At 38.1% G+C, this 25655-nt stretch overlaps 1 protein-coding gene across 1 annotated transcript in view; it reads left to right on the top strand.

The window, feature by feature from the left end:
* Positions 1-25655, top strand: part of ZNF385D (zinc finger protein 385D) — a 436566-nt gene that overhangs the window by 72911 nt on the left and 338000 nt on the right. Inside the window, exon 2 of the mRNA XM_055806625.1 lies at positions 14715-15008. Within this exon, the coding sequence (XP_055662600.1) occupies positions 14715-15008 (294 nt within the window). The remainder of the gene's footprint in view (positions 1-14714; positions 15009-25655) is intronic.

Genomic DNA, 25655 nt, shown 5'->3' with positions numbered 1-25655 from the left:
TAAAAATAAAAGATACAAGTCATAGTGCGCTACAAAAGGAAAAAGAATTCCTCTTTTTGCTTATATTTGGGTAAAGACTGCAACTGTAATGGACAAATGGGGGGTTTGTTTGGTTTTGGGGTTTTTTTTGCCTTTTTTTTTGTTTTTTACTTAAACGCAGATCACTGCAAAAAGTCTTGGTATAGTAAGAAGGTATCTAGTGTGAAGGTTCAGGTTCACTGCTTTGCTTTGCATGTGAATTCTTGCAATAAAAATTTCAGGATTTGCTGAGGCAGCAGGAGAGCAGTAATGTGGAATGAGGCTCAGTCAATGAAGAGCAATAAGTGTAGTGATCAATAATCAAGTGATTTGTGAAAAGCAGTTGATGACAGTGAGTTTATGTTGGTTCCAGATGTGTATGTGCTGTAGGAGCAAGGCATGCTGAAGTGGATAGCACTGTTACACAGCAAGGTAAGCCGTTCCCATTTGCTTCTTGACGGTGAATGTTGATTGCAAATGACATTATTGGGCCGGATTTAAATAATGCTAAGTAAAAGAATGATGATTTTGTCTAAACTAGGGAAATGAGAGGTAGGATGGAGTAGTCTCTTGTGTGCAGTGGCTTAGGGGAAGGTCATTTGTTCAGTTGTTTGGTTTTAGGCTGTGTTTTTGATGGCTTTGCTTATGTGCAGTGTTTACTCTTCATATGACGCTGTGACAGACAAAATGAAAATGTAACAAAGATTTCAAATTGATTGCCATCAAAGTGAAACAAAAATAAATGAATGTGTATTGAGAGGTATATTTTTTTATCTCTGTTGCCCATAGTTCAGTGATCTTTCTTCTATTAATGAAGAAATCTTTCAGGGAAGAAACAAACCTGACAGCATCAAGGTTTACAATGGAAGTAACTGACATCGTTTGGATTTTTATTACCTTACTGATCGTCTCAGGAAACTAAAACCAGTTGATTGGTTAGATATTCATTAAATACATGGTGAATGTATTGCAGCCTTGTGAGTCATACAGTCAACAATGAAGTTTTAGCTGTTGTAATCTTTATACTTTTTCATCATTAAGTTTTTCCCTTCTCTGATTAGAAAAGCTTTGCAGTCCTGCAAAGCTTTTGTCATATAAAAGTTCTTACTCATGCAGGTAATCCCATTAAAATTCCCTGAGACTGCTAGTGTGAATAGTCTGGTAGTCTGGGTCTAAATTAATAAAGGACTCTCATTTCTATTCTTCTATGGTAGCGGTATATCAAACACTGAAAGTGCTTTAAGTGTTCTTTAACCCAAGCTGTAAAAGATACCATAAATTTAAAAAGTGACAGTTTCTATAATGCATAGCAAGAACAGCAGAAATTATGGTGACTACTGAGATGCTAAAATCACCAGTGACTGCTGAGATGCTGAAATCACTGTATGAGTGTCTAGGTAGAAGGAAAATGTGGATCTGATTCTGCTGTTCTTGCACTGGTTTTATGCCAGTGTGATGCCACTGACTTCAGTGGCTGCTGTCCTGACTTGCACCTCTACAGGAGTGTTTGTTTGTCTTGCCATTTTGGGAAAATGGATTGTTAGAGATCTGGCTGTAGTGGAAGGAGCACCATACTGTAAGCTCTGTCAGTATCTAAGGGCACTGCTAATCCTTTGTGTTTAACACTTCTCTAACTTCTCTGAAAAAGTTCATTTAGATTGAAGTCTTGTGCATGTCCAGTGAGGTGCAATGTTTTAGGTGATGAGGTTAATCAGACAAACTAATTCTGAGGTTAAAAGCCTTGAAATATTAGACCATTTAATATTTTGTCAAGTCTTCTAACCTTTTGTCAAAAAATCACATTTCAAAATGAGTTAGTACTGAAATTGTCATGTATATTTTATTCAGTAGTCTTAAATGACCTTCAGTGCTAACAAATATTTTAATGCAAAGCAGAGCTGTTATTCTGAAAAATTAAGTAGTCAGGCAAGTCCCAGGGATTTTATCAACTTCTGTTTAGTAAAGTTTGTAAGCTGCTTCATCTGAATCTGCATGGCTGAAGGAAGAAACTTCATAGGTCTTGCAGAGCTTTAAATTCTACCATGCATGACTTCTCAGAAGTTTTTAACAGCTTCAGCCCACCCTGACAGGTTGAGGGAGATTGCAGATGGTCAGCGGAACTGGAAATATTTTACAGACTCAGCAGCAGTAGTTTTTGCAGAGCACAGTGGCTGAGCAAAGTGCTTAGGCTTCCCAAGAGCAGCCGTTCTGGGTCTGCACTCTGAGCATTTGCTGCAAAGTGCAGTAAGGGAAGTACTGCTGTGAAGGTCTCCCAGAGAAGGCTGGAAAGCATCAGTTATTCTAATTTCTCTGTGTGTGTGGTATTATTCCCATGCTTTCCATGATTCTTTTTTAGAAATATATTGGTTTAGGACAAAAAATTACTTCCAGTCATGTGAGGGTGTTTCAGAAGTACTGATGCCTTTTAATTGTTAGCAACCTATGCTGTATAAAGCCTAATAAAAAAATACTGTGGTGGAATCCTGAAGACAGTGGCCCAGAACAACTTTGCACAGAAAGGATATGTATATTTATGCAAAACTGGAAGCCTATGTTGTATTTTAGCAATATTAAGACACCGTCATTGATTAATGTGTCCAGCAAGCTCCTGGGCCTCTCTGGTAATTTCCTAGATTTTGGAAGGTATTGCTGGAATATCTTGTAAAATAAACAGGGGCTGACTTTTACTAGTGAAGTGAAGCAGCTGTCCCTGCACCAGGGGAGGAGGTTATGGGCTTGAAATGTCATTTTTGTCCATGTTTTCCTCTATTTCCATATTTTTATTATTGAATTATATATGATCAATAAAAACGTACAGAAATAATTTCAAGCCCTCCCCTTATACATACCCTAAAAGCTCTTTTCATGTATGTAACTTATAAAAAATAAAAGGAAATTCTCCCCGATGTCCCCTACCTTCATTTTCCACACACAATTTAACAGAGGAGTATATTAAACTCATGGGAAAGCAATGCAAGGAAAAAGTTACTGCAGTAAGTATCTCATTGCCCAGTAGGTCCTCTTAGGTTCTGATATTCTATGATACATTTTCCTGGATGTATACTGGGACATATACTCAACCTATGGTATTATAGCAATCATATCTTGAAAATGCATTTGCATTTGCTAATAGTGAATCACCCGAATTTGTCACAAATAAAAAATAAATCATCCCAGTTTCTCTTTTTAGTAATTGGATTCCATTTGCACATTTTTATTTTTGATGCATAAGCATTTCTATAAATGCATTACATCTGGGTACTGTGATGAAAAGGTTATTAGAAATGTGACACAGACAGATAGGCTTTGTGTTAAAATAATTCCCCAGCTGCGTAAGTGAAGCCCTATGTTGGCCTTGCATGTCTGTAACAAAAGATTTTAGCTGCTGCTGTAGGACACTGTGTCATCTTGGGGAAACATGGAAAGGTCCAGATCTCCCAATTTGGTTTTCAGATTTTTTACCAATACATAGTCTAGTTGGCTAGACATTTATCTCTAAAACCATAATATTGATGAAGAGATTGAAGTAAATGTATGTTTGACATGGAAGAACATTGTATCAGCCTTGGATATAATGAGGAAGACTTTGGCTGTCAAGACATGGCAGAGAATATGCTTTTTAAGTTATATACAGTATGTTTATATTTCTCAACTAAAGCTGCAAATTATACCCTCAAAACCATGTGCTGTAAACTAGCAGAAATTATGTTCGTGTTGCCATGAATGCAGCACTAAATGCATCCTCTTTGTTTGCAGTCCAAAGGTGCAAGAATAAGATAAATGACAATAACTTGCACATACACTTGCAAAAACATCTGCTAACCTTTCCAAATGCAGCAGACTTTCACCTTGATGTGTTTACATTGTTTGGAAAATGATCTGCTCTCCATTAAATTCAACATTACAGTGGGTGTAATGAAGCAATAAAATAATATTAATAAAAAAACCCCTTTGCTTGTAAATGCTGCCAGAGCTACCTGAATATTTTATAATGAACAGATAATCTGAAAAAACGATTACTTCTGTGAAAGTATAAATGATAATACTCAAATATAAGCCCTAATTCCTCAAGCTTTTTTTAACAGGTGTTTGTAAATGTGCATTTACAGGGAAGCAAAATGTACAATATTTTGTTTGATCTGGAAATTTATTCCAAAGTGTAACTGATTGAAGCACTGAAATTGCTTTTTTGCTCTTCTATTGTTCTTTGTTTTATAGGCCTATTTGTTTAAAAAATATCCACATAGCAACTTCCCAAAACAAAGGTATAACAAAAAGACTGGGGAGATTGACTTCTAACTTTTGGCTGGTTTTATGTAAGAAACATTGCTGTTTCCTGAGGCCAGAGAGGATTTAAGAATTCAAATGATAGAACTCTGGCAATCTTGAGAAATCATCTTGCAAAGAACAAGACAATAATAATTTCTGAAATTGTGTCTGTGGGGAAAAAAAGCCGCAAACCCTACAAACCACAGATTTCTGACATTCCTCCCGAATTGAGAAGAAAAAAAGTAATTCTGGGTTTTATTAAACCCATGCTTATGACCTTTAATTTCCTCTTCACCACCATGACTACTTTTATTGCAAGTTTATTTTATTTTGTTCAGTGTCAGATGGCTGTGTTTTATATGCGTAATAATGATTGTAGGGATGAACTCTGTCTCAAAATTATCATTCTCTATTCTGTGATAGTTTTTTTTTTTTGGGGGGGGGGGTTGTTTGTTTTTTTAAGCAGAATTCCCACAGAGCTCATTCATGTGACTTGCCTTTTAATTCTTTTTCTGTTTCATGTTGTATATGTTTATTCATCGGCATATTGCAGAAATACTTAACCACAAAAGAAAAGAAAAAGTGACTTGTGTTTCTGAAGATATAACCTATCAACAAATGAGGAAAAAAACCACTAACTGAACTTAAAAATTACCTCTTTGGATACTGTGGTAGCTAGTGGTTGTATTAGAGTATTAAGAACGGAACTTACTCGTCTGCAAAAATGAGTTGCTCATTACGCCCAAACAAATGTTCATGCTTTTATTGTCTGCTGAAATACAAAGATTTGACTGGGTATTTAGGTACTAGGAAAACTGAAGAACTTTAAGGTGAATACGGCACTTTGAGGCTATCTGGATGACAGGTTGTAGTCTGATGCCACATCAGGGAGTTGATCCAGAGAGGCTGAAAGAGGTGATTTTTATCTGTGAAATCAAAAGTAATATTCTTGGATCAGAATACAGCCAGCGTGATGAGGGCAGTGACCGTCCCCTGTCCCCCTGTCCTCAGCACTGGCGAGGCCGCACCTTGAACACTGTGCTCGGTTTTGGGCCTGTCACTATAAGAAAGACATTGATGTACTGGAGCGTGTCCAGAGAAAGGCAATGAAACTGTGAAGGGTCTAGAGCACAAGTCTTATGAGGAGCAGCTGAGGGAGCTGGGGTTGTTTAGCCTGGAGAGAAGGAGGTTGAGGGGAGACTTCTACAACTACCTGAAAGGAGGTTGTGGTGAGGCGGGTGTTCTCTCATTCTCTTCTCCCAAGTGACAAGCCATAGGAAGAAACAGCCTGAAGTTGCACCAGGGAAGGTTTAGATTAGGTATTAGGAAAAAATTCTTCACTGAAAGGGTGGTGAAGCATTGGAACAGGCTGCCCAGGGAGGTGATGGGATTACCATCCCTGGAAGTGTTTAAAAACCAGGTAAATGTGATGCTTAGGACATAGTTTAGTGGTGGACTTGGCAGTCCTGGATTGATGTTTAAACTTGATGATCTTGAAAGTCTTTTCCAACCTAAACAATTCTATGATTCTAATTCCAATACCTACAAAATTATGGTAGTTCTGTAGGAAAAGGTCAGTTGTCCTTTCCTTCTGGATGTCTTTTTTCTTTACACCTGTCTCTGGACCCTGCTAGATGGTTTAATTTATGTGTAGCTCAGAGTTAATAACTTGAAGAATCTGCAGTGTTTCACCTGACCTTTAAAATCTGTCCTGACTGCCTACTTTTTCAGAAATAATGCTAAACCCATGGCTTTGTCTAGTACTGGCAGCCTAAATTGTGATCAGATGCTTCTGTCCCTTCTTTTTGAGCCTAGCCAACTCAGAGTGCTGTTGACAGGAGTTTCAAGGCTGAGGGGGGAATTCTCAAATATGGAAGTCAAGAATATAGAAAAAAAAATACACTTCAGGGTGCATGGCAACAACAAGTTTTCTTCATAGGCTGAGCTTTCATAGCTTTGCTAGTTGGGCCTTTTGCCATTTTAACTACTGCCTTCTGTAGGTGGTCTATACCACAAGGTGGTGGAGATGGAGGTGAGGCAAGGCAAACATCTTGCTTCACCTTCATAGGAAGAGCATCCCTTGGGGCCTGGGTACCAGACATACGGCTGAACCTGTCTCTTTCTTTGACCCTATTTTAGGCAGAAATCTGTCTTCACAAGGGCCCTTTCTGAAAACGGATTAAATAAAGAGCAAATGAGGGAGTTTTCATGGCTTGGCATTGGCTCTAAGTCACCACAGTAGTGCTTCTCAGATTTTAGAAGCTGATGTTTGCAAATTAATTACTTGGTCTTTAAATAGTTGCAAACCACCCAAAGTGCTCCATTATGTTAGCATAGGCTTGAGAAATAGATATGTATTACTAGCTAATTGAATAACATATGGTGTTGATTAGTGCTTAGCGCTTTTTATAGAACTCAATTAAAAAAATGACTGCAGTATATTTTGAGAGCATGAGATGTCTGTTGGTTGCTTCTGGCATGAGGGAACTGCTGAACCAAGAAATGATGAACTTTTTCTGTTTAGTTCATCTATAAGTTCTTTTAGGAACTCGTGGTGTGTGTGGCTGTGACAGGAGATAGGCTGGAGTCTGTTCCTTTTCTGCAGTATTGAAATGCAGCCCTCCTTGAGAATTTAAGTGCTCTCCTGGCAAAACAAAACAAAAGCCCAGGCTTTTATTTTCTGTGCTGTTGCTCAAGGTATATGAATATAGAATGATCCTATTTCAAATGGATAAAAATCTGCTCTTACAGGGTTCAGTTTGCAGAGATGCATTTCTCGCGATGAGTCCCAGGACATAGACATTTAAGTTACAAAGCCCTCCAAGCCCAAATAACCTCCATCTCCTTCCACTTCATCCCCGTCTGCCCACCCCACCCCCTCCCCCAGCAATAAACACATGAGGAAAACCTGCCTTTATTTCTTTCACTTGATGCAATTTTTGCTCGAGAGGTTATTTTCCTCTTAAATTTCACAAAAATCACCTGGGATGATGATGATTATGATTTTCTTATTATTCACATGGATGATTGAAGTGGTATAACAGCTCGCAGCAGTGAGATTGGGAGGAGCTGGAAGGGTACAGAGGAACAATAAACAGGATAATAAGGTGTTTCTCTCCTTGACTTACCTTTTTTTTTTTTTTTTTTTTCTCCTAAGCTACCTCTTCTACTGTATTTTGTGTGGATTTTTTTGAAGAGAAAATTTGGTAAATAGTGGCTTTAAATGAGATTTGATGTGTGCTGTACGAGTCAGACAGCAACAAGAAATACTGACTTCTGTCTGTAGTTTTATCACTGACTAGTAATTTAGCTCTTGGATGTATGACCTGAGAAACTCCTCCTTGCTTTTTAGAAGCAAGTGATTATTCTTGCAGTCCTGAAACTCTTAGTAGAAAAGCCTACCAACAGTGTAAAATTACTTAATGCGTGTATTTTCTACATTTTCACATCAGCTTTTATTGTATTATATACTATTTTGTATTTAATTTTCATCTGAGAGACAGTAAAATCTGAAAGACTCAGAACAAAGAAGGTCCTGAAAAATCAATTATTTTTAAAAAAAGCCTTTACAATCCCAGTAGGTTCCCATTCCCCAGTAGCTCTTCCACTGAAATGACGTTCATTCATCCATCCAGAGAAAACAGATTAGTCCTGCAGCATATCCTGAAGGTTACTCAGGTCATTTGGGAGGGAGCTGCATTTCAGAGATGCAGTGCTTTTATCATGAGTGCCTTTTCACCGGTTTTCCATTGTTTGTCCTTCTCATTGCATGTTTGTAACTGCCACAGCAGCAATGTGTAAAATAGACTATTCGTGACCTAAATTGGTCTGGGCTGAAAACCAGGAGCAGGTGCAACCTGATCAAAACTGGAAGGCTGAAGTGTTGGGACCACATCATCCAGTGATAATGGGGGTGGAGGAGGCAAAAGCTGTTTTATTTCTGTATTCCTGATCCTTCCCCCAGGCTATCCTGCTCCCTCCATCCATGTATAAAATAGATGGCAATATGTTCATTTTAAGTTTCTCCCAGCAACAAATTTTATAGAGTCAACGTTTTATTCAGTGAGGTCTATCTAGACTTTGCAAAGGCAAGTTAGCTGTCACTGGTTTCTTGGTAAAGGCATTACAAGTACCCAATGCAAAAGGGGGTTTTGAGTAACCTAACAGGTAAATGGGATAGACCTTAGCATACAGATACCAGCTTTGGGAAGGGTCCTGTCACATATATTGGCTCAGTGTGGTAGAGATTCTTAAAAGGCTGACGCAAAGGTCACTGTGCTACCATGACTGTCATCAAACAGTAACGTCCTATTACCTGAAAGATACAGCACCAAATTTATGTTTGAAAAGATTTGAAGATTCAAGTTATTACCCAGAGGGGTTTTTGTGGTGTGCTGGTAACATTCCCCCAAGACATGAAAGCTGACAAAGTGATAATTAAGGAGAGGATTTTGGTAAGTGGTTGATCTTTTTTTTTTTTTTTTTTTTTTTTTTTACTACTCTTCTTTTTTTTTTTAAACATTGCATTAGCAGCAGTTTCTTTGCAAACAGCAGCTATCTGTTCATATCTGTTGTTATCTGAAAACTGGGATTTATTATTACCTGCAAAAGTTCAGTCCTTTTAGCATTTGAAGAGGCTGTTATGGCAGGCAGAGTGAGATTCATCCCGTCTAACTTGAGATCTACAACATAGACATCAGCAATGGAAGAGGAATAAAAGTTTCTGAGAACAAAGCACCCAAGTTTATAATTTTAGTCTATGTCACAGTGAGATCTGACATAGGCCCTGTTTGTGAGATTTACAGTGGCTTCAGAGTCTAGGGGTGAATAATTGAGATGCAAGCATCTGCATCTTTGATGATTGCCATTTAAATGTCTTTCACAGTCTTGGAATGAAATATTAGAAATCCCTGAATGTTTTAATTAGTGGACTTTGGTCTGTAATGTCCTGTCTGTATATTCTATCCTTCAGCAATTACAGGAATGTATTTGTTGTAGTGACCTGTTGAGAAGGAGATGTGGAGGCATTCTTGAAGATGTACTGTGTCATTCATCAATGGCAAGTGGTCAGCACTGAATACAGCTGACTTAACCTGTGTAGTGGTCTCTTAATCTGGGGTTCATATACTCCGTTGGTCTCTTAAATGTATGCAACATACTTGACTATTATGTGCACAGGGTCAAAGTCACAGTGACTGGGATGGTTCTATGCTGACAAGACAGTTTGGAAATGAAACAATTACTTGTAATACAAATGAGCGGAGCTTCCTTTGAACATCCTTGAATAGAAAGTGTGCTATTGTCTTTCAGTTAAGAAGATAAGGATTGTTTATGGGAAGGATGTAATTTCTAATCCCTTACATCCAAGCACATTTCAGAAGAGAAATCCCCAGGCAGTAGCTATGTTAGCTAAGGCAGCAAACTCTACAAATTGTAGTTGTGCTCGTTTTCCACATGGGACAGTTTTCTACTAAACAAAGCTATAATGTCATGCAAAGTTCATTTTACTGGTAAGCATCATTGAGCCAAAATTGAGTTCAGCGCTCTAGGGAAAACAAATGTAAGCATCTATCTGCAATGCTATTTAAATTGGCTTGAAATTTTGAGTTCTTGGTTGCCTTACTCATTCCTTTCCAGTTCACTGCAGTCTTCATTAGGGTTCCTAAAGATTGAGAAGTTAGCTTTCTTTTTTTTTCCTTTTTTTTTTTTCTTTTGGGGGGGGGGGGAGAGGAAAGTTATCTGCAAAACTGATGACTTCATTTGCAAGGTGAACTCTATAATATGATGGTAGGCAAGGAGGGTTTTCATTTAGTGCTTATCTATTTCCACATAGGATCAGCAGCTCAAACCAATAAGATATTCGTAACAATTTAAAATTGCTTTTGAAATTAAGATTATAATGTTTTCCTCTAATCATATTCCATGTAATCTCCTAATAGAATAAAAGAAGGATTCTTTTCCTTAACCCCACCAATCAAAATTGCTTCCAAAACCTTTCACTCCAGAAAACAGAATTATGCAATGATGTAGGCATGAACTGAAATTCTGCTGCTTTGCAATAATTAATCTGCATCTGCATTAGTTTAAATATTTGGTGGATCTTTACAAGATTCCACAAACTTGATTTACTTTTTCCTTTCAAATACTAGTTAGAACGGTAAATTTTATTTTAAAAGTAGCTCAGGAAGTTATACTCAGTTGGATATCTTCCCCTTCCTTATCCTTTGCTCTGTTTCCTTGTCCTTTAAGGAATACTAAGAAGGACTCAGAATGTTTTTAATCCTAAAGTACTTCTGTTTTTCCAGAAGTTTTTGTCTTCAAGTTTGGGATTTTTTTTTTTTTACTCAAACCATTTGTGTCCAATCAACATACTGTGTACTGCTACGTAAGGCTGTCTCACAGCATCGGCTCAAGTGGTTTGTGCAGGTGTGTAATGTTTCACTTTAGTTGTGCCATTACATATTCAGAAGTCACTGTATATCTGTAAAGAAAATGGTGGTAGGCAGTAGTGTAATATGTATCCTGGAACTTCTGTTTTCCTAATTGTCACCTAGTCTGCAGTTATAAATTGTCCCCTTCTTCGTCCAGATTTGAGAGACATGGCAATAGGCAAAAATGTATTGAAGCTCTAGTGCAATCATAACTTTCTAATGAAAGCACAAATCAAATGCTAGAAGCTTGAATCATTTATTTCCAGGGTGGAATTTCCCTTATTATTTTACTGTGCCTTTATAGAGTATGCATTTTATACTTTCTTTTTCTGGAATGAGATTAGAATGCAAGACAGAAATATTCTATATGCCAAAAATAAACTCTCATAGATTAGGCTGTGTTGACTGGAATATTAGAGGGATGTAATAACATGCTAATACACTTTATTAGGTTGCCAGTTTATCTGTGTAAATGTTTCAAAAGGAATTAGACGTGTATACACAATACACAATGTTTGTTTAATTTACTAGATTGTATTTGCTTACAAAGTTTTACATCTTGGTTAGAAGATCTGTTTTATTATAGTAATCTCATGCCTATATGACTAACACTATAGATCTAGAGATATATTGTACTTGTAATTTTAAATTTGTACTGCTCTCTAGTGGGGAATGCTTTCAATGCAAAAGATTGATGTATATTAATTTACAGCATGTATATTAACGGGGATTCCTGAAAAGTTACTGTCATCTAGACCAATTCAGTTAAACTAGTGCTTTTGTGTTTGTATTTTAATCCTTGTAATTTTGATTAAAGATTGAATTTCTTAATTTAAAAATATTTTAGACAGCTGAATATAGCTCTCTTTAGAGTGAACAATATCTCCAGCAAATTACAGAAGGCTGAGAGGTTGATGGATTGCTGCTGCTTGCTCAGGAGAAACCTCCTCCTTCTATTAGAAGAGATATGGTACAGACCTTCCGTAGTCAAACCTCAGGTTTTCTCCTAAGCTTCCACCGTCTCATAAGGGGTTGTTGTGATTTGTCAATAGAAGTTCCTATGAGCACAATTGGTATAATAGGTTTGACTTACTTTTATGCTGCTTTTTTTATCCTCTTTAATTTTGCTTTGGAATTAGGTGTTTAGCCTGCTTTCTCACCTCTTGCTTTAGACAACTAAAATCCTAGATAAGGGTTGACTGTACACAAAAGCAGAAATAATAATGCTGACTGAACTGGTTGAGTGAGGTTTTAAGCTATAGCAAGTGCAGAGCTCCTCTCAGAACTGGGCCTGTACTTTCTTAAATGAAATAGGGTTTAGATAGCAGAGAAGAACACAATACTAATTAGAAAGCATACAAATCTGAAAACTAAGGTTGAAACTGTTTGGAATACTGATAGGTATAGATTTGCAGCTTTAGGAAAAACTTGTCTTTATGGTTTGATTGGAAGGCAGTAAATGACAGCAGGGCTGTCAAAACGTTTAGCTGGTGAAATTTACAATACTTGAAGCTCTCGAGAACAATTTGCAGTATTTTGGTGTAATCAGACACAAATCTGAGGACTTGTTTAGACTTATTTTTAGGTACTGAACCTTGTCTGGATCTGGGATTAAAGGCATCTGTAGCACATTTTCTTGTGTTGCTGCAATCATCTTTCTTGTCTCTAGGTTGACTGATTTGTCAGTTAAAGACCAAATAGTATCATATTGAAGGCTGCAGTAATTTTGTCACTCAAAGTACAGATTAGATTCTTTGGCTAGACCTTCATTTATTCACAAAGTCTGGGAGAACAAGCAGTTCAAAGATTTATATGTTTTATAAAGGTCTCATCAAGATGCTAAGTTGGTGTAACATTTTTGCACTCCTTGAATAGTAAATTAGGTTTGCTGTGCTCAGAGCACTTGTTCACCTGTGCCATTTCTGTCCACCTTTAATCACATAAACTCCTATTTACATTGGTTTCAGCTGAAGTTCTACAGGTGGGATTGCCTTCTCATTTCTGTAATTGTTACAGTTTCGTATTAGCCAAATTGAAGTTAACTATCCTTGAATTACAGTCCTGGGAGGTTGAGATAAGAACTAATGGAATATGTTTATTATTTGTCTTTGAACTATTTTGAACCAGAGATGTTGTGAAATTATTAGACTTGGGCTTGAAAGCATTCACAGGAGTGGAAAAAGTATGACTAGGGGTTGCTAAATATGTAATTAATAAACTTGAGTGAAGTCTATGCATTTAAGCTTAGCTGACTAAAATGTAGGGGCTTTATATTTTTCTTCTGCTGATTGCAACACCAATATATATAAATATGGGAAACAGAGACTAACTTCCCCTTCCCCCCCCCCCCCTTGATTTTGATTTTTTCAGCTTCAAAAATGCATCTTGCATTTCTAAGTGCTAAAACAGCTACAAATTTGTAGCGATTAGTCAAGTGGAGTATTTGAATGTAGGAGTGTGTGTAATGGAATGGTAACAATAGGTTGCTCTCCACACAGAGTTTATTGACCTATTTATTGTATAGCTTATATTAAAAAAAAATCAAAATGTGATACATATGGATTTAATCCTAGAAAGGATTATAAAATAGTTCTGCTGTAGTAACTACTTGTATTTCTGTAGTGGATTGACCTCGACTGGCTGCTGGACACCCAACCCAGCCGCTCTCTCACTCCATTTCCACACGAGGGCAGGGAGGGGGAGATAAGGTGGAACAGCTTGTGGGTTGAGGTGAAGACAGGGATAGCACTTACGGGTTACCGTCACGCGCAAGAGAGAATCAGCTTGGGAAAAATTAATTTAATTTAGTGCCAATTAAAATAGAGTAGGATGGTAAGAAGCAAAGACAAAACTCTAAACCACTTTGTCCCTCTGTCCCCCCACTTCTTCCTTGGCTTAATTTCTCTCCTGACTCTTTTACACTATTCCCCCACCTCTGAGCAGTGCAGGACAATACGGGTTGTGGTCAATCCATATTACTTCATCTCTGCTGTACCTTACTCCTCACAGTTCCTCTGTACCAGCAAAGGGCCCTTCCCATGGGATGCAGTCCTTCACAAACTGCTCCAGTGAGGGTCCTTCCCGTGGGCTGCAATTATTGAAAAGCTGCTCCAGCATGGGTCCTTTCCATGGGGTCACAGGTCTTGCCAGAAAACCTGCTCCAGTGTAGGCTCCTCTCCACCTGCATGGGCTCCTCCATGATCTGCAGGTGGGTGCCTGCTCCACCATGGACCTCCATGGGCTGCAGGGGGACAGCCTGCCTCACCGTGGTCTTCACCAGGTGCTGCAGGGGAGTCTGCCCTCCAGTGCCTGCAGCACCTCCTCCTCCTCCTTTTCCACTGTCCACAGGACTGTTTCTCTGAGTTGTTTCAGCTGCTGGACAGTGGCTGAATATAGGTTATCTGTCTCAAACAGGTTATCACAGGGGTGCCACATCTATGGCTGATGGGCTCAGCTTTGGGCACTGGTGGGTCAGTTTTGGAGCTGCCAGCAACCAGCTGTCCCCAGCATGGGACAGCCCCTGGCTTTGTCCCGGAGGGGCCGCCCTCCAGCACTTAGGCACCTGCGCCAATACAGTGTCCCAGTGAAGGTAACACTTAAGATGTCATAACCTTCATCTAGACTTTGCAGAGATTTCTAACTTGACATTTGTAAGGTTCATTTTCATAAGATAATTCTTAAAAAGTTAAACTAATCAAGGGTTAAAATAGAAATAATTTAAAAAAATATTTTTTTAAAAAAATCCCTGTGACAGGTTGGCTCCAGTGATAGATTTGGTAGTGCCCCTGAACATCTGAACATTCATTGAGTGGCTGTGAAGTTACTCATATTAAATAGCAGAGCTAAAAAACATGAACAAAAAGCAAAATACATGAGCAGAAATGTAGTGTTAAGATAGGAGAATGCAAAGAATGATTTTCTGCCTTTTACTTTTTTGCAATTTTAGAAATCTTGTGTGTATTGTTTTGTATTACTCATCAATTTTCCCTCTTACAGTTTTTCACCCTGCAGAAAATATGAAGAAGCCCTGGAGCCCTGATTTACCAGTTGACAACCACTCATACAGTTCAGATTTCACATCCGTCCTGGACAGGGAAGGTGAGAAAGAATTAGGACCTGATGGCACTGAAGAAAAGAAGGAGAGAGAAAAGAAACACACCAATTTCACTTTGTGTAATGTTTGTAACATTCAACTGAACTCTGCTGCTCAGGCACAAATCCACTACAATGGCAAATCCCATCAGAAGCGGTTAAAACAGCTCAGCAATGGAAATCTCAAAACTGATAATGGTAAGCATTAAAATACACACTTTTTGTCATGATTTGATCTGAGAATTGCAGCAATGGTTAGGAATGTCAATATATGTGAGTCTAAGCATTTTTTTTTTTAATGCAGCCAACAATTTCTTTGAAGTTAAGGCAAAGACTCTTGGTGACTTCAGAGTGCTTGGGGTCATCCCTAGCATGAGCATCTGGTAAATAGTTAAAGGTATACCATCTGTGGTGTTACAAGTGGTTTTCATTTTATATTTTGTTTACATGATGATGTTGATTCAGATTCTTTCTCATTCTGTTTGCATTTTGATGTTTTTTAGCATAATCGGTGATATTCCATATTTCACAGTCTACTAGAAAGGCTATACTTGCTAGGGGTACGTTTCCTTTTAATGAATGTAAAGCAGTTGCAGAATAAATTGAAACAAATACATTACACAGAACAAATACGTTCCCAAACTCATTTCACTTTAGTTTGCTTATTCAGGTTTCAAACCAATATCTAGCATAATTCTGTTTAAAGATCATGACTGAAGTCAGACAGAGGTGGAACAAAGGTTATTTTGATTTTAATTTATTTCATTGACAGCTTTGAGAAAAGCATTTTGCAGTAGGTGGCATGTTTCCCTATCATCAGAGTGAATTGTATGCCTCAAAATAAAACATGTTTGTGGCTGTCTGAACAAAAGTAGATCACGTGAGAGAGGCACACAATGGTCCCTAACAAGAGAAAAAAGTTACTGTGTTACAGTCTTCTCAATTTCATAACAGGTAGTACTCAACTTTGCTGTACTGTGGGTAGTTGTACTTTATTATTCTATCTGCTTCTATGTACCATGTCACAGAAATTATGGTCTTAATATGATGTACTCCAGACTTTCAGACTTTCTTTCTTCAGGCCATGCACGTTGCTTAATATTTTGTGCCGTGAGTTGCTTCCTGTCCCATCTGCAGAAGGATATGCAGAAGACTAATCCTTAGATAGCATTTAAGAGGTATTTTAATAATCTGCTTTGTCCTGGCTTTAAGAGTGGGAAATAATATGGGTATGTTGCTGAAGTGTGGTGCACATGAGTGCTTTGCTATGTACAAAGTGTAGCTCATTTCCTCAAAGCAAAACAATAAAACAAAGCCCATAACACTGAACAGCACGAATCATTCTGTCTTTAAGTGGCAGGATTATAACATTTGGCACTGTTCATAGTTCAGGCCTAGGAAGGACGCTACTACCACTAGTAGGAGCTGTGAACATGCATGAAGAAAGATTGACTTCCTAATTGATTAAAGATGCAATATGGTTATCCACCAATGCATTCTTTCTAAAACCAAATAAATGCAGTCTAATATTATTTATATCTTCAGTTAAGTTAAAATGGTGTTATCATTGTTATTAGCACACAAAAAAAATTGCTAATGATACAAAGTGTGTTTCTTCAGTTCATTTTCTTGTTTTAGTCCATGGTAGTGAAAGTATTAGTAATTAAGCAATGCTGAAATTAGTGTCAAAGGACTTCAGTCATGCTTCAACATTTGTATTCTAGAGAGGGTCAGAGTACTAGCATAGTGGTATGTTTCTTATTTCTTCCTTAAAAGTATCCCTGCGTCATGTGTAGCTGCATCCATTTGTAGTCAGAAAATAGCTGACTGACTATCTAGCTCTTTGTTTCAAAGTGCAGTTATTTGTGGGGGTTCCCTGTTTGAGATGCCTTTTCTAAGTCAAGTAGAAATTGGAACCTGACAGACCTTCCACAATAATAGGTTTTGTCACAACTGGCGTATCTGAAGTATGGGCAGTTTTTTTGACAAATGATTGTTTTGTCGATGAGACCCCAGCAAGCTCAAGTGACATATTAGCATGACTAAAAAAAAAAAATAAAAATTATAACTTGACCATTTTGGCTTATCATGTGCACACAGATGATGCTTTCTGAAGGTCACTGATGCAGCTACAGTGCTGTTAAAAATGCACAGCACTGTTTATTCAGTGTATGTCAGTAGGTTGCTTTATTTATGAGAATGATATTTCTTGTGTAGAAGTCTGATTGTCACACAAAACAGCTGTTGTGCTCAGTGTCCAGGTTAACGGTCTAGTCATTCTTGAGACTAAATTATGCTGTAAATCAAAATCAAGTAAAGGCTCTGCTTTCTGAAATTGTCTTCTAAGGCTTCGTCATCAGTAGTTATTCAATATATGTCATGTTGAATCAGTGAAGTGCTTGCACTATGCACAAGAAAACCTCGTTTCCAAATACAGCGATTCATGGAGAGTACTGGAGGTTGTATATGCCTTTGCAAAGTCACGTGCTCACTTAGAACTAACGTGGGTGGAAAGGTTGGAAAAAATACTGGAATTGTGATTCTCCTTGTTTTGTTTTCTCTCTGAATTATTCCTGCAGAGCAGGACAGGTTTGTGTCTTGTATGTCACGAGGGGTAATAGAAATGGATGATTAATTCATATGAAGCAACAGCCCATATCTTCTTATTCCTAAATAATTTGCAATGGAATGCTGAGGTAGGGTTCAGCTGTATTAGCATTTGACTGTGTAATTAAAGTTGTCATGCTATAGTGTCATCTTCAAACTGTGTGAGGTAGCTTTTACCTTCTGGACGTAAATAACAAAGCATGTTATTATACTTTAATATCTCTGCATAATTTCATAAGGTAAGTTGCTTAAGCACAAACCCTATTAACCCTGCAAATGTACAATTAATAAATGCTGTGCATTGTGGGGATAAAAGCAGCATTGCTTTGCTGCTGTATTGGTATCTGTACTGAATTTGAACAACTCACCTGATTTATGCTAAAAAGTTTTGCTAGTTGCCTATCTGTCAGCTTGATAGCTTTACTGTATGATACCCACTTGGTTCCTTCCTGGGGCAGAGCAGCCTCAGAGGAGCACACTGTGCAGGGTCACAGAAATGATGTGAACCCGTTGTTTCTTGTGTCATTACTTGGTACAGCGATTTGTGATGACTTAACAGGACATAGTGAGACATCAGCATTTCTGTTACTGAAGTCTATATGCTTGGAAGTAACACAATTTTTTGTGTTCCTTCCTCCTAATAATTGCCTTTTATGTCACTTAAAAAGACTTCTCACACTGTTCTCATTACACCCTACAATATATTGCTCTTGGGGGTGATTTTTTTGCCTCTCTGCTCTTGTTCATGCAGTAGCAAGGTGACGAGTGAGTCAGTGGAGATTTTGAGTTAAGTTTTGGGATTAAAAAGGGGGCGAAATGCATTTCCTATCTGGTCTGCCAACATGGCACCACTGCTCACAAAACCAGTCTGGATGCTGTAGGAAGAGGTGACCTCTTGTGGGAAATTGTGTATTCTAACCAGCAAGAGTAAGACTCATGTTTCTACTTACAGAACGGAAAAATAACTGTGGATGCAAACGTGTAACACTACCAGTGAGAAAGCTGATATTTCTAAGATTTTATGTAAACCAGCATTTCCCCTGTGCTTCCTTTCATGTAAATTCCTGAATCATCATGAGTGAATGAGGCATGGTTAGGACAAATCCTAAAACTGCTTTGCTCTGCAATACTTTCTACAACGCATTAGATAACAAGTGGAGAAATAATAAGGCAGATGAGAAATGGCACAAAATTCATAGAACTCCTTTCACTTTAAAAATTGATTTCTGAAACATTATTCATTCGAAACATAGCAGCCAGTAAGGCACTTGGCAGTACTTTTTTTATCTAGCCCTCTGAATTCATAACCCAGACAAAAGACTATCCAGTTTAGCAAGTTTAATTTACTTTCTTTTAAATTAAACCTGCCTCCTTTTTTTTTTTTTAATGAAATTTCACCTTAGTAAAATTTTATTGTGGTGTAATGAGGACAGTGAGTGCATGGAGGAAAGAAAGGGAAAAAATCAGAATTAAATATCCCCCCCTTTTTTTTCTTACCCCTTGCAGATAGCAAATCTCTTAATTCAGCACCAGAAACTACCTAAGAATGAATAACAATTTGATTATTTGCTTGTTATAGTTATGCTGAAATATACACTAAAATATGAGCAAAATTTGTTTCGCACATTTTATCAGCCACTTTTGGTGGTTGAATGTAGTGCCCCATAACAACTCTTGAGATGACATTTCTGTATCAACACAGTAAATTTTTGGGTTCTGGTCAGAGCAAATATTTAATCTTTTACAACTTTTTCTTTTTTGCACCAAAATCCTGACCTTACAGTCCTGCAGGCAGGAAATCTAGAAGATTCATGTAAGCCACTTGCAGAATCTCCTTCCTTGTACTTCCCTGTTGCCAGTTCTGTGCTGCTGCAATGCTTTATGCTTCTGCTGTCATGTTTTTTGATCCTAAAAACTGGCAGTTTTGGGGAAGACAGAGTCTTACTTTGAGGTGGTAAGCTGCAGCTTTCAGGGAAATGGTGTCACCTGTTATTCCCATTGCATTAGTCCTCCTTTCAGAGAAAGAGAATTGCAAAGGGCATTGAGGAATAGAGGAAATCTTCAGACAAAGTATATTCTCCTTCAGAGGAGGCATTTTCTGTTAGTTTCCTGGGAAACAAATATTGTCACATCAGCTTGAGATGTGTCTGGAAGTCGTCTCTCTTGCAAACTTTTTTTTTTTTTTTAAATGTCATGTTCTGATGCGGAGCCTCACGGCCAGTTAATGGTAAATCCAGTATGAGTTATCTTCTGGTTTTAAGCCTCTAGTTTGTGGGTCATAGATACCAGTATTTCGTAAAGAAGGACAGCAGATTCCTTCTGGGTATTCTGTAATACCTCCCAAATGTAAAATGTCTCTGGACAAGTAGCACTGGCTGAGGGCAGTGTGTTGTCACTTCCACTGCTCCCAGATGTACATCTTTCTTATTCCAAAGCACTTGTCTGTTTTCATCATGTTTCTATTCTAGTCAGTGAATTATTAACACAGTTTCTGTGTTTAAGAACATTTTTGCAAGCAAGATATGCTTTTAAGGCACTACTTGTGTTTGCAGAATTTATTTTTTTTAATTATATTTAGAAGTGTAATATCCACTATATATGACAACATAGTTCAGTACCAAGTTTTATCACAAGGTAACTTCTGTATCATTGAATGAGTTAAGTTTAAGAAAGCGCCAGCTCACACCAGCAACGTGCACGATGTTCATATTCCCCCTAATAAGTGCAGTAGGATCCATTTGGCTTTGTGAGTATGCAAAAAATGACGGGTGGGTTGTTATTGTGGAGAAACTCTACATGTGTGCAAATATCCACTGTAGACTTTCTATAGTTAGCTGACTGCTACCTATTAAAAATAAATACAAAGAGATGTTACTAAATTTTAATACCGATCAATCACAGGTAAAAACTAGCATCAAGAAGTTGGGGGAAGGCTGGGGAGAAAGTTTAATGAGTGCACCCAGAATAACTTCAATAATGCCATGCAGTCACAAAGCTAACATATGTTTTAGTAATTCCCAAAACGTTCTTTTAGATTTGGGGAAGAGAAATTCATAATAGTTAAACAATTTTTCATGTAGTTTATCTGGTAATTGGTCCACTGAATATGATGACAGAATAAAAAAAAAAGTCTAGAAAACAGTTTTTATTAATTATGATTAATTCCTCAGAAACTGGAGGATGAGTAGAAATTTATGGCTAAATACACTTAAAGTATTTTTGCAGTTCCTTATGGTTCATTGAGTGCACTTAAGAATGTGTTTATATCCTTTGTTGAAGCATGCTTTCGGTCTCAGCTGGCAAATTCCTTTCTTTTCTACCATCTTAGGTGACAACTGAATAAAACCTGCTGTGGCAGTTTATTAAGAATCAAACTGTTTGAGGTATGTGAAGAGTCTGAACCATACCTCTGGGTCTAAACAAGCCTTGAAAAGGTTGAAAAGTTTACAAAGAATTGGGTTTGTTCTCGTTTTCTGCATTGATTAATATAAGACGGTAAAGATTCTCTTTTAATATCCCCAGCTGGATAGAGTGCCCTCCTTTTGGATACCATCTCCAAAGCAAGATGCTTAGCAAGTTGTGTCCACCCAAAAGGCATGGATGTTTGTCCATGAGAAATTCTGCAACAGTGTTAGACAGCTGAAACAAATCCAGAAGTGGGTCTTTGCTGCCTTATAGCAAACCTGGGTAGGGTTTCTCATTGCTGTGTTAGGACAGTGGGAGCTGAGGTACTTAAATGTTGTCTTCAACAGCACACAAAGGCTGCTGTTATACGCAGGTTCGAGGGTGAAAATCTTCACCCATTGTGTGCCTGCTTGCTACATTTAATTCTTTTCCATACTCGCAGATCTTACTCTGCACAGTCCAAATGTCATTCTCTCACAGTTCGCTTGTCTTTGTTAGACATTTATGGCCTCATGTCTTCAAGTCTTTATGTTGCTCTGAGATGTACATCGCTTTTTCTTCTGTGTTGAAAAAGAGCTGCCCTTTTAGTCCTCAAAGCTGTGCTTAAAAAACGCTTGCGAAAAGCGGGAAAGCTAACTGTCAGCTTGCTCTCCGCACCTCTGCTTAATATCAACGTTGCCTCTTTTTAATCACTTTTCTTTTGTGTGTCTTCTGTTGGTTGTTTGGTTTATTTCCCTTCCTGTATGGTTCCAAGCTAGCACCTGCCATACACCCTGAACTGGTTTGTCTCTCTATTTTAAAGTTAATACTGGTTTAGGTAAGTATTGTCTTAATGGTTTATGCTGTAACAGGAATATCGATAATAAATACCAAATTAGCTGTATAAGGTTTTTACTCTGGGAGCAATCTGTGTCCGTCTGTGGTGTTCTGAACTGTGCAAAGATGTTGGTCTGCCATTCTTTGCTTCTCCCTGAGTGTGGCACCAGTCGCATTTGTGAGGATGCTGGCATTTGATCTCTGCTTGCCTGTAAGAGCTAACAAACTGTTGAAACCTGTTTTGCAGGGTCTCCATTTAGTTCTGGTTATATCACTAGGTCCAATATAGATTATGATGACTGTGGCTTCCTTCCAGACCTTCTCGGTATCTTGTCTTCTTTTAATATGATGTGGTCTGTTTTTTTTCTGCACTGGCATCTGGTAGGCAACAAATCTATGAGTCATGACAACACACTAAGTTTATCAACATTTCCCAGTGTTAATTCCCTGAGAGCTAGCTTTTGCCATATTCAGTTATTTTTCTTTCGTCAAATATAGAACTCTTTTCCTCAATGAGGCTGTAAAAGGATAAATTTGTACCTCTCATGTGGCAGTATTTTTTTAATTTTTAGGATATCACAAAATTTAAGAAGAATTTTTGAGCTATATTCAAGTAGAAGAAAAATAAAGCAGATATCATCAAATGTGACACTTGTTCCAGTAATCCTGACTTTTTCCTATTTATGGCTTTTTATTTCTCTGATTCAAAATATACTGTCTTCCCGATAGTCATGTCACTGAAATAGTTAGTTAATTTTTTATCCTCTGACATGTTTCGCCAGTAGGGGGATATATATCTCAAGATCAGAATTTTAAGATCAGCTCCAATAAAATTAATTACAAAGTGCTATTGATTTCAAGAGAAGGATGCAAGTGCCTCACTCTGTTGTGGAACTTAATGTTAGCAGACACTTATGCCAGTTCAGTTTACATCATTGAGGAATCACCAATTCTAATCTACAGTTCACACTGCTACTGTGAATCGCCAATTCTAATCTACAGTTCACACTGCTACTGTGGGAGCAAGTTAACCTGTATGATGTCTTTCCTTTGTTGCTCACACTAGCGTTTATAGGTTAGCCTGGCTGGAGTCCCCATGCAGACAGCATTGTAGGTGTAGACATAATCAAGATTCCCCCCAAGGTTTTCCGTATGTATGAAATTAGAGAGCTGGAAAAATACGGTAATTATAAGCGAAGCAGCTCACTCACTAAACTAGTTCTTTGTTCTGTACTCAAAATTAAAATTCATCTCTTAGATGCTTTATGTGAGGCTTATATGTCTTTGAATGCAAGACTCACCAGGGGATGTTATATAAATTGTTATAAGGAATATAACATGAGTGTATGACTTTGTGATTATAAAAGTAATATTGAATGTATCTTTTTACAGGCTTTAGTGGCATAATGACTATTAGATTAAAACCAAAAACAAGACAGTCTCCCGCTGTGCTGGAACCCACAATGTTGTAAAAGAAAAGTTTAGTGAGGAATAATTTTGTGATCAAACATGTTACGCACTTAAGCAATTTCATTCTTATCCAAGTATAGTGAAAGTAAAACTGGAAATGTCAAAATTACTCACTTTGGTATTTCTGAATCCGGTTGGTTAGCAATTGTGTCAAAGATTATTCAGAAACAGAGTATTACTAATTTTCTTCTGTTGATCCTGTTCCATTTGCAATAGTTCTTGGGAGCACTTAACAACTCACCTGTGCCTTTTTTTCCCCAGGAGAACTTAATCCCTACTTTTTGAGTAATTTCATTACATCCCAATAGAATAGCAATATTGTTGACAAGTGGATGAAAAAATTCCTCCTTCCACTTCCATTCCTGTCCTCAAATTCAATAGAGGTTTAAACCTTGGCAACTTACACTGTGCACAGATATATTTTTTTCACTGGGGAAGGACAGAATTTGGTCTTTTTCTTGGTCCTCAGTTTTAACCATTCTGATAGTATGTCCAGGTTTTTCCTAGGGTATTGTTTGGGTTTGTGGTTTGGGGTTTTTTTGTTTGTTTGTTTGTTTTTTAATTGGATAATCAAACTGGAAAAAAACCCCAGTGATTACATGGTTATAATTCTGACTGCATTTAGATCAATTTTCCTTACTTTTGAGTCATATTACTAGTCATAAAACTTTTTTGTAGTAAAACACAGATGGAAGCATATGCATAGCTGGTCATTCTCAGCAAACCTGCAATTTCAGTGCTGCCTTTTTCTACTTTTGCTGTTTAAAAAATAGTATCTTTAATGTATGTTTTTTCCTAGAAGAGGTAGCGGAACTGTACTGATAAACTGACAGCATTCTTCTTACCGAAGGTAGTTGAGACAAGGACCGTAGGCAAATGTAGTCAAGTTCAAATTTAAATACTGCCAGGGATGTCCCTCCACTCAGTAGTGATACCTGGTACTCTGAAGTGTCTTTGCTATGTGATACATTAAAAATCAGAAGTCTTTAAAGGAAGCAGCTCACCTTTTTGGAGTAGTCTCTGATCTCACACCCATAGGGCATTATGGTCAAGCCTGTAGGAATTTTTTTCTTGTGGAATTGTGTACGGGGAAAGTTGTCACTGGCAAGCAGAATAGTACATTTTAAAGGGACCTGTGTGTGAGGAATAGAAAACAGTGATGCCTGGAAAGGGGTAAATGTTACTCCCATCTTCAGAAAAGGCAAGAATCAGAAGCCAGCCAGTCAGTTATCAGTGGCCAGGGAGTTTATGGAACAAGTCTCTATGAAAGCCATTTGCAGGCATATGAAGTAGAGGAAGGTGATTGGGAACAGCCAACACACATTTACATGCAGACTTTGCAAGACCAACCTGATTATGTTCTACGGTGAAACGACTGGCTCTGTGAACGTGAGGATTTAGTTTTCTGACTGAAGAAAGGCTTTCATCATGGTCTTCCGTAGGATTGTTGTAGCCAAATTGGTGAGATAGGGGCTGGGTGAAGTGGAGTACGAAGCAGAAGCTGTCCAAACTATCTGGTTCAAAGCGCAATGATCAACTTCGCACAGTCTAAGAGCCAGGTGGTTGGTTACGCACCCCTCGGGGACTGAGTGAGGCCAGTGCTGTTTAACACTTTCGTTAGTGACCCTGGTCATGGGATGGAGTGCACTCTTACCAAATCTGCAGATGACACTAAACGTGGCGAAATCATTAGTATGATGGAGTGCGGAGCTGCCATTCACAGGATCCTCAACAAGCTGCAGGATTGCCCCAGCAGTAACCTCATGAACTTCAGCAGATGCAAAAATGTGAAGTTCTACACCTGGAACATACACAGGTACAGGCTGGACGCTGACTGGCTAGAGAGAAGCTTTTTGAAAAAGGACTTGGGCGTCCTTGTCTGCAGCAAATTGAATGTGATTCATGAGCTTTTGTAGAGGTGAAGGCTTAACTGCACACTTGGCTGCATTTACACGAGGGTAAGTGGTAGATTGAGGGACATGATTTCTATCCGCTCTGAGCTTTTGAGATCATATGTGGAGTACTGTGCCCAGTTTTGGGCCCCCAATACAACACTGACATCAACAAAAGAGAGTGAGTCTGGAGGAGCATCACTAAGATGGTCTCATTGCTGGAGCGCATGACTCGTGGTAAGTTGACAAAGCTGTTTTTGTTTATTTTGAATAAGAGAAGGGCTAATGGAGAATGCTTTTGCAGTCTTCAACTTCCTGGAGGAGTTTTAGAGAGAAGATGAATGTGTACAGTGAAAGGGCAAGAGGTGATAGTCACAAGTTGCCGCAAGTGAAATTCTGATTACATATGTAGAAAAACAGCATTCAGACTTCACTGTAAAATGGGTAAGCACTGGAATAAGTTGTCTAGAGAGGCTATGAAAATTATTATCTGGAGGTTTTTAAGAACCCTGCCTGATCTAACCTTGAAGTTAATTCTGCTTTGAGTAGGAAGTTGGGTAAAGTGAATTCCAGAGATCTGTTTCAAACTGAATTATTCTAAGGTGAATTTCTGTAGAAAATACACTGGGAAGATTTCAATTTTAAAGATTCAGGG

The sequence above is a fragment of the Falco peregrinus genome, chromosome 5 (genome assembly GCF_023634155.1).
Source record: "Falco peregrinus isolate bFalPer1 chromosome 5, bFalPer1.pri, whole genome shotgun sequence".
Lineage (NCBI taxonomy): Eukaryota > Metazoa > Chordata > Aves > Falconiformes > Falconidae > Falco > Falco peregrinus.
This window is presented reverse-complemented; position numbering and strand designations above follow the sequence as displayed.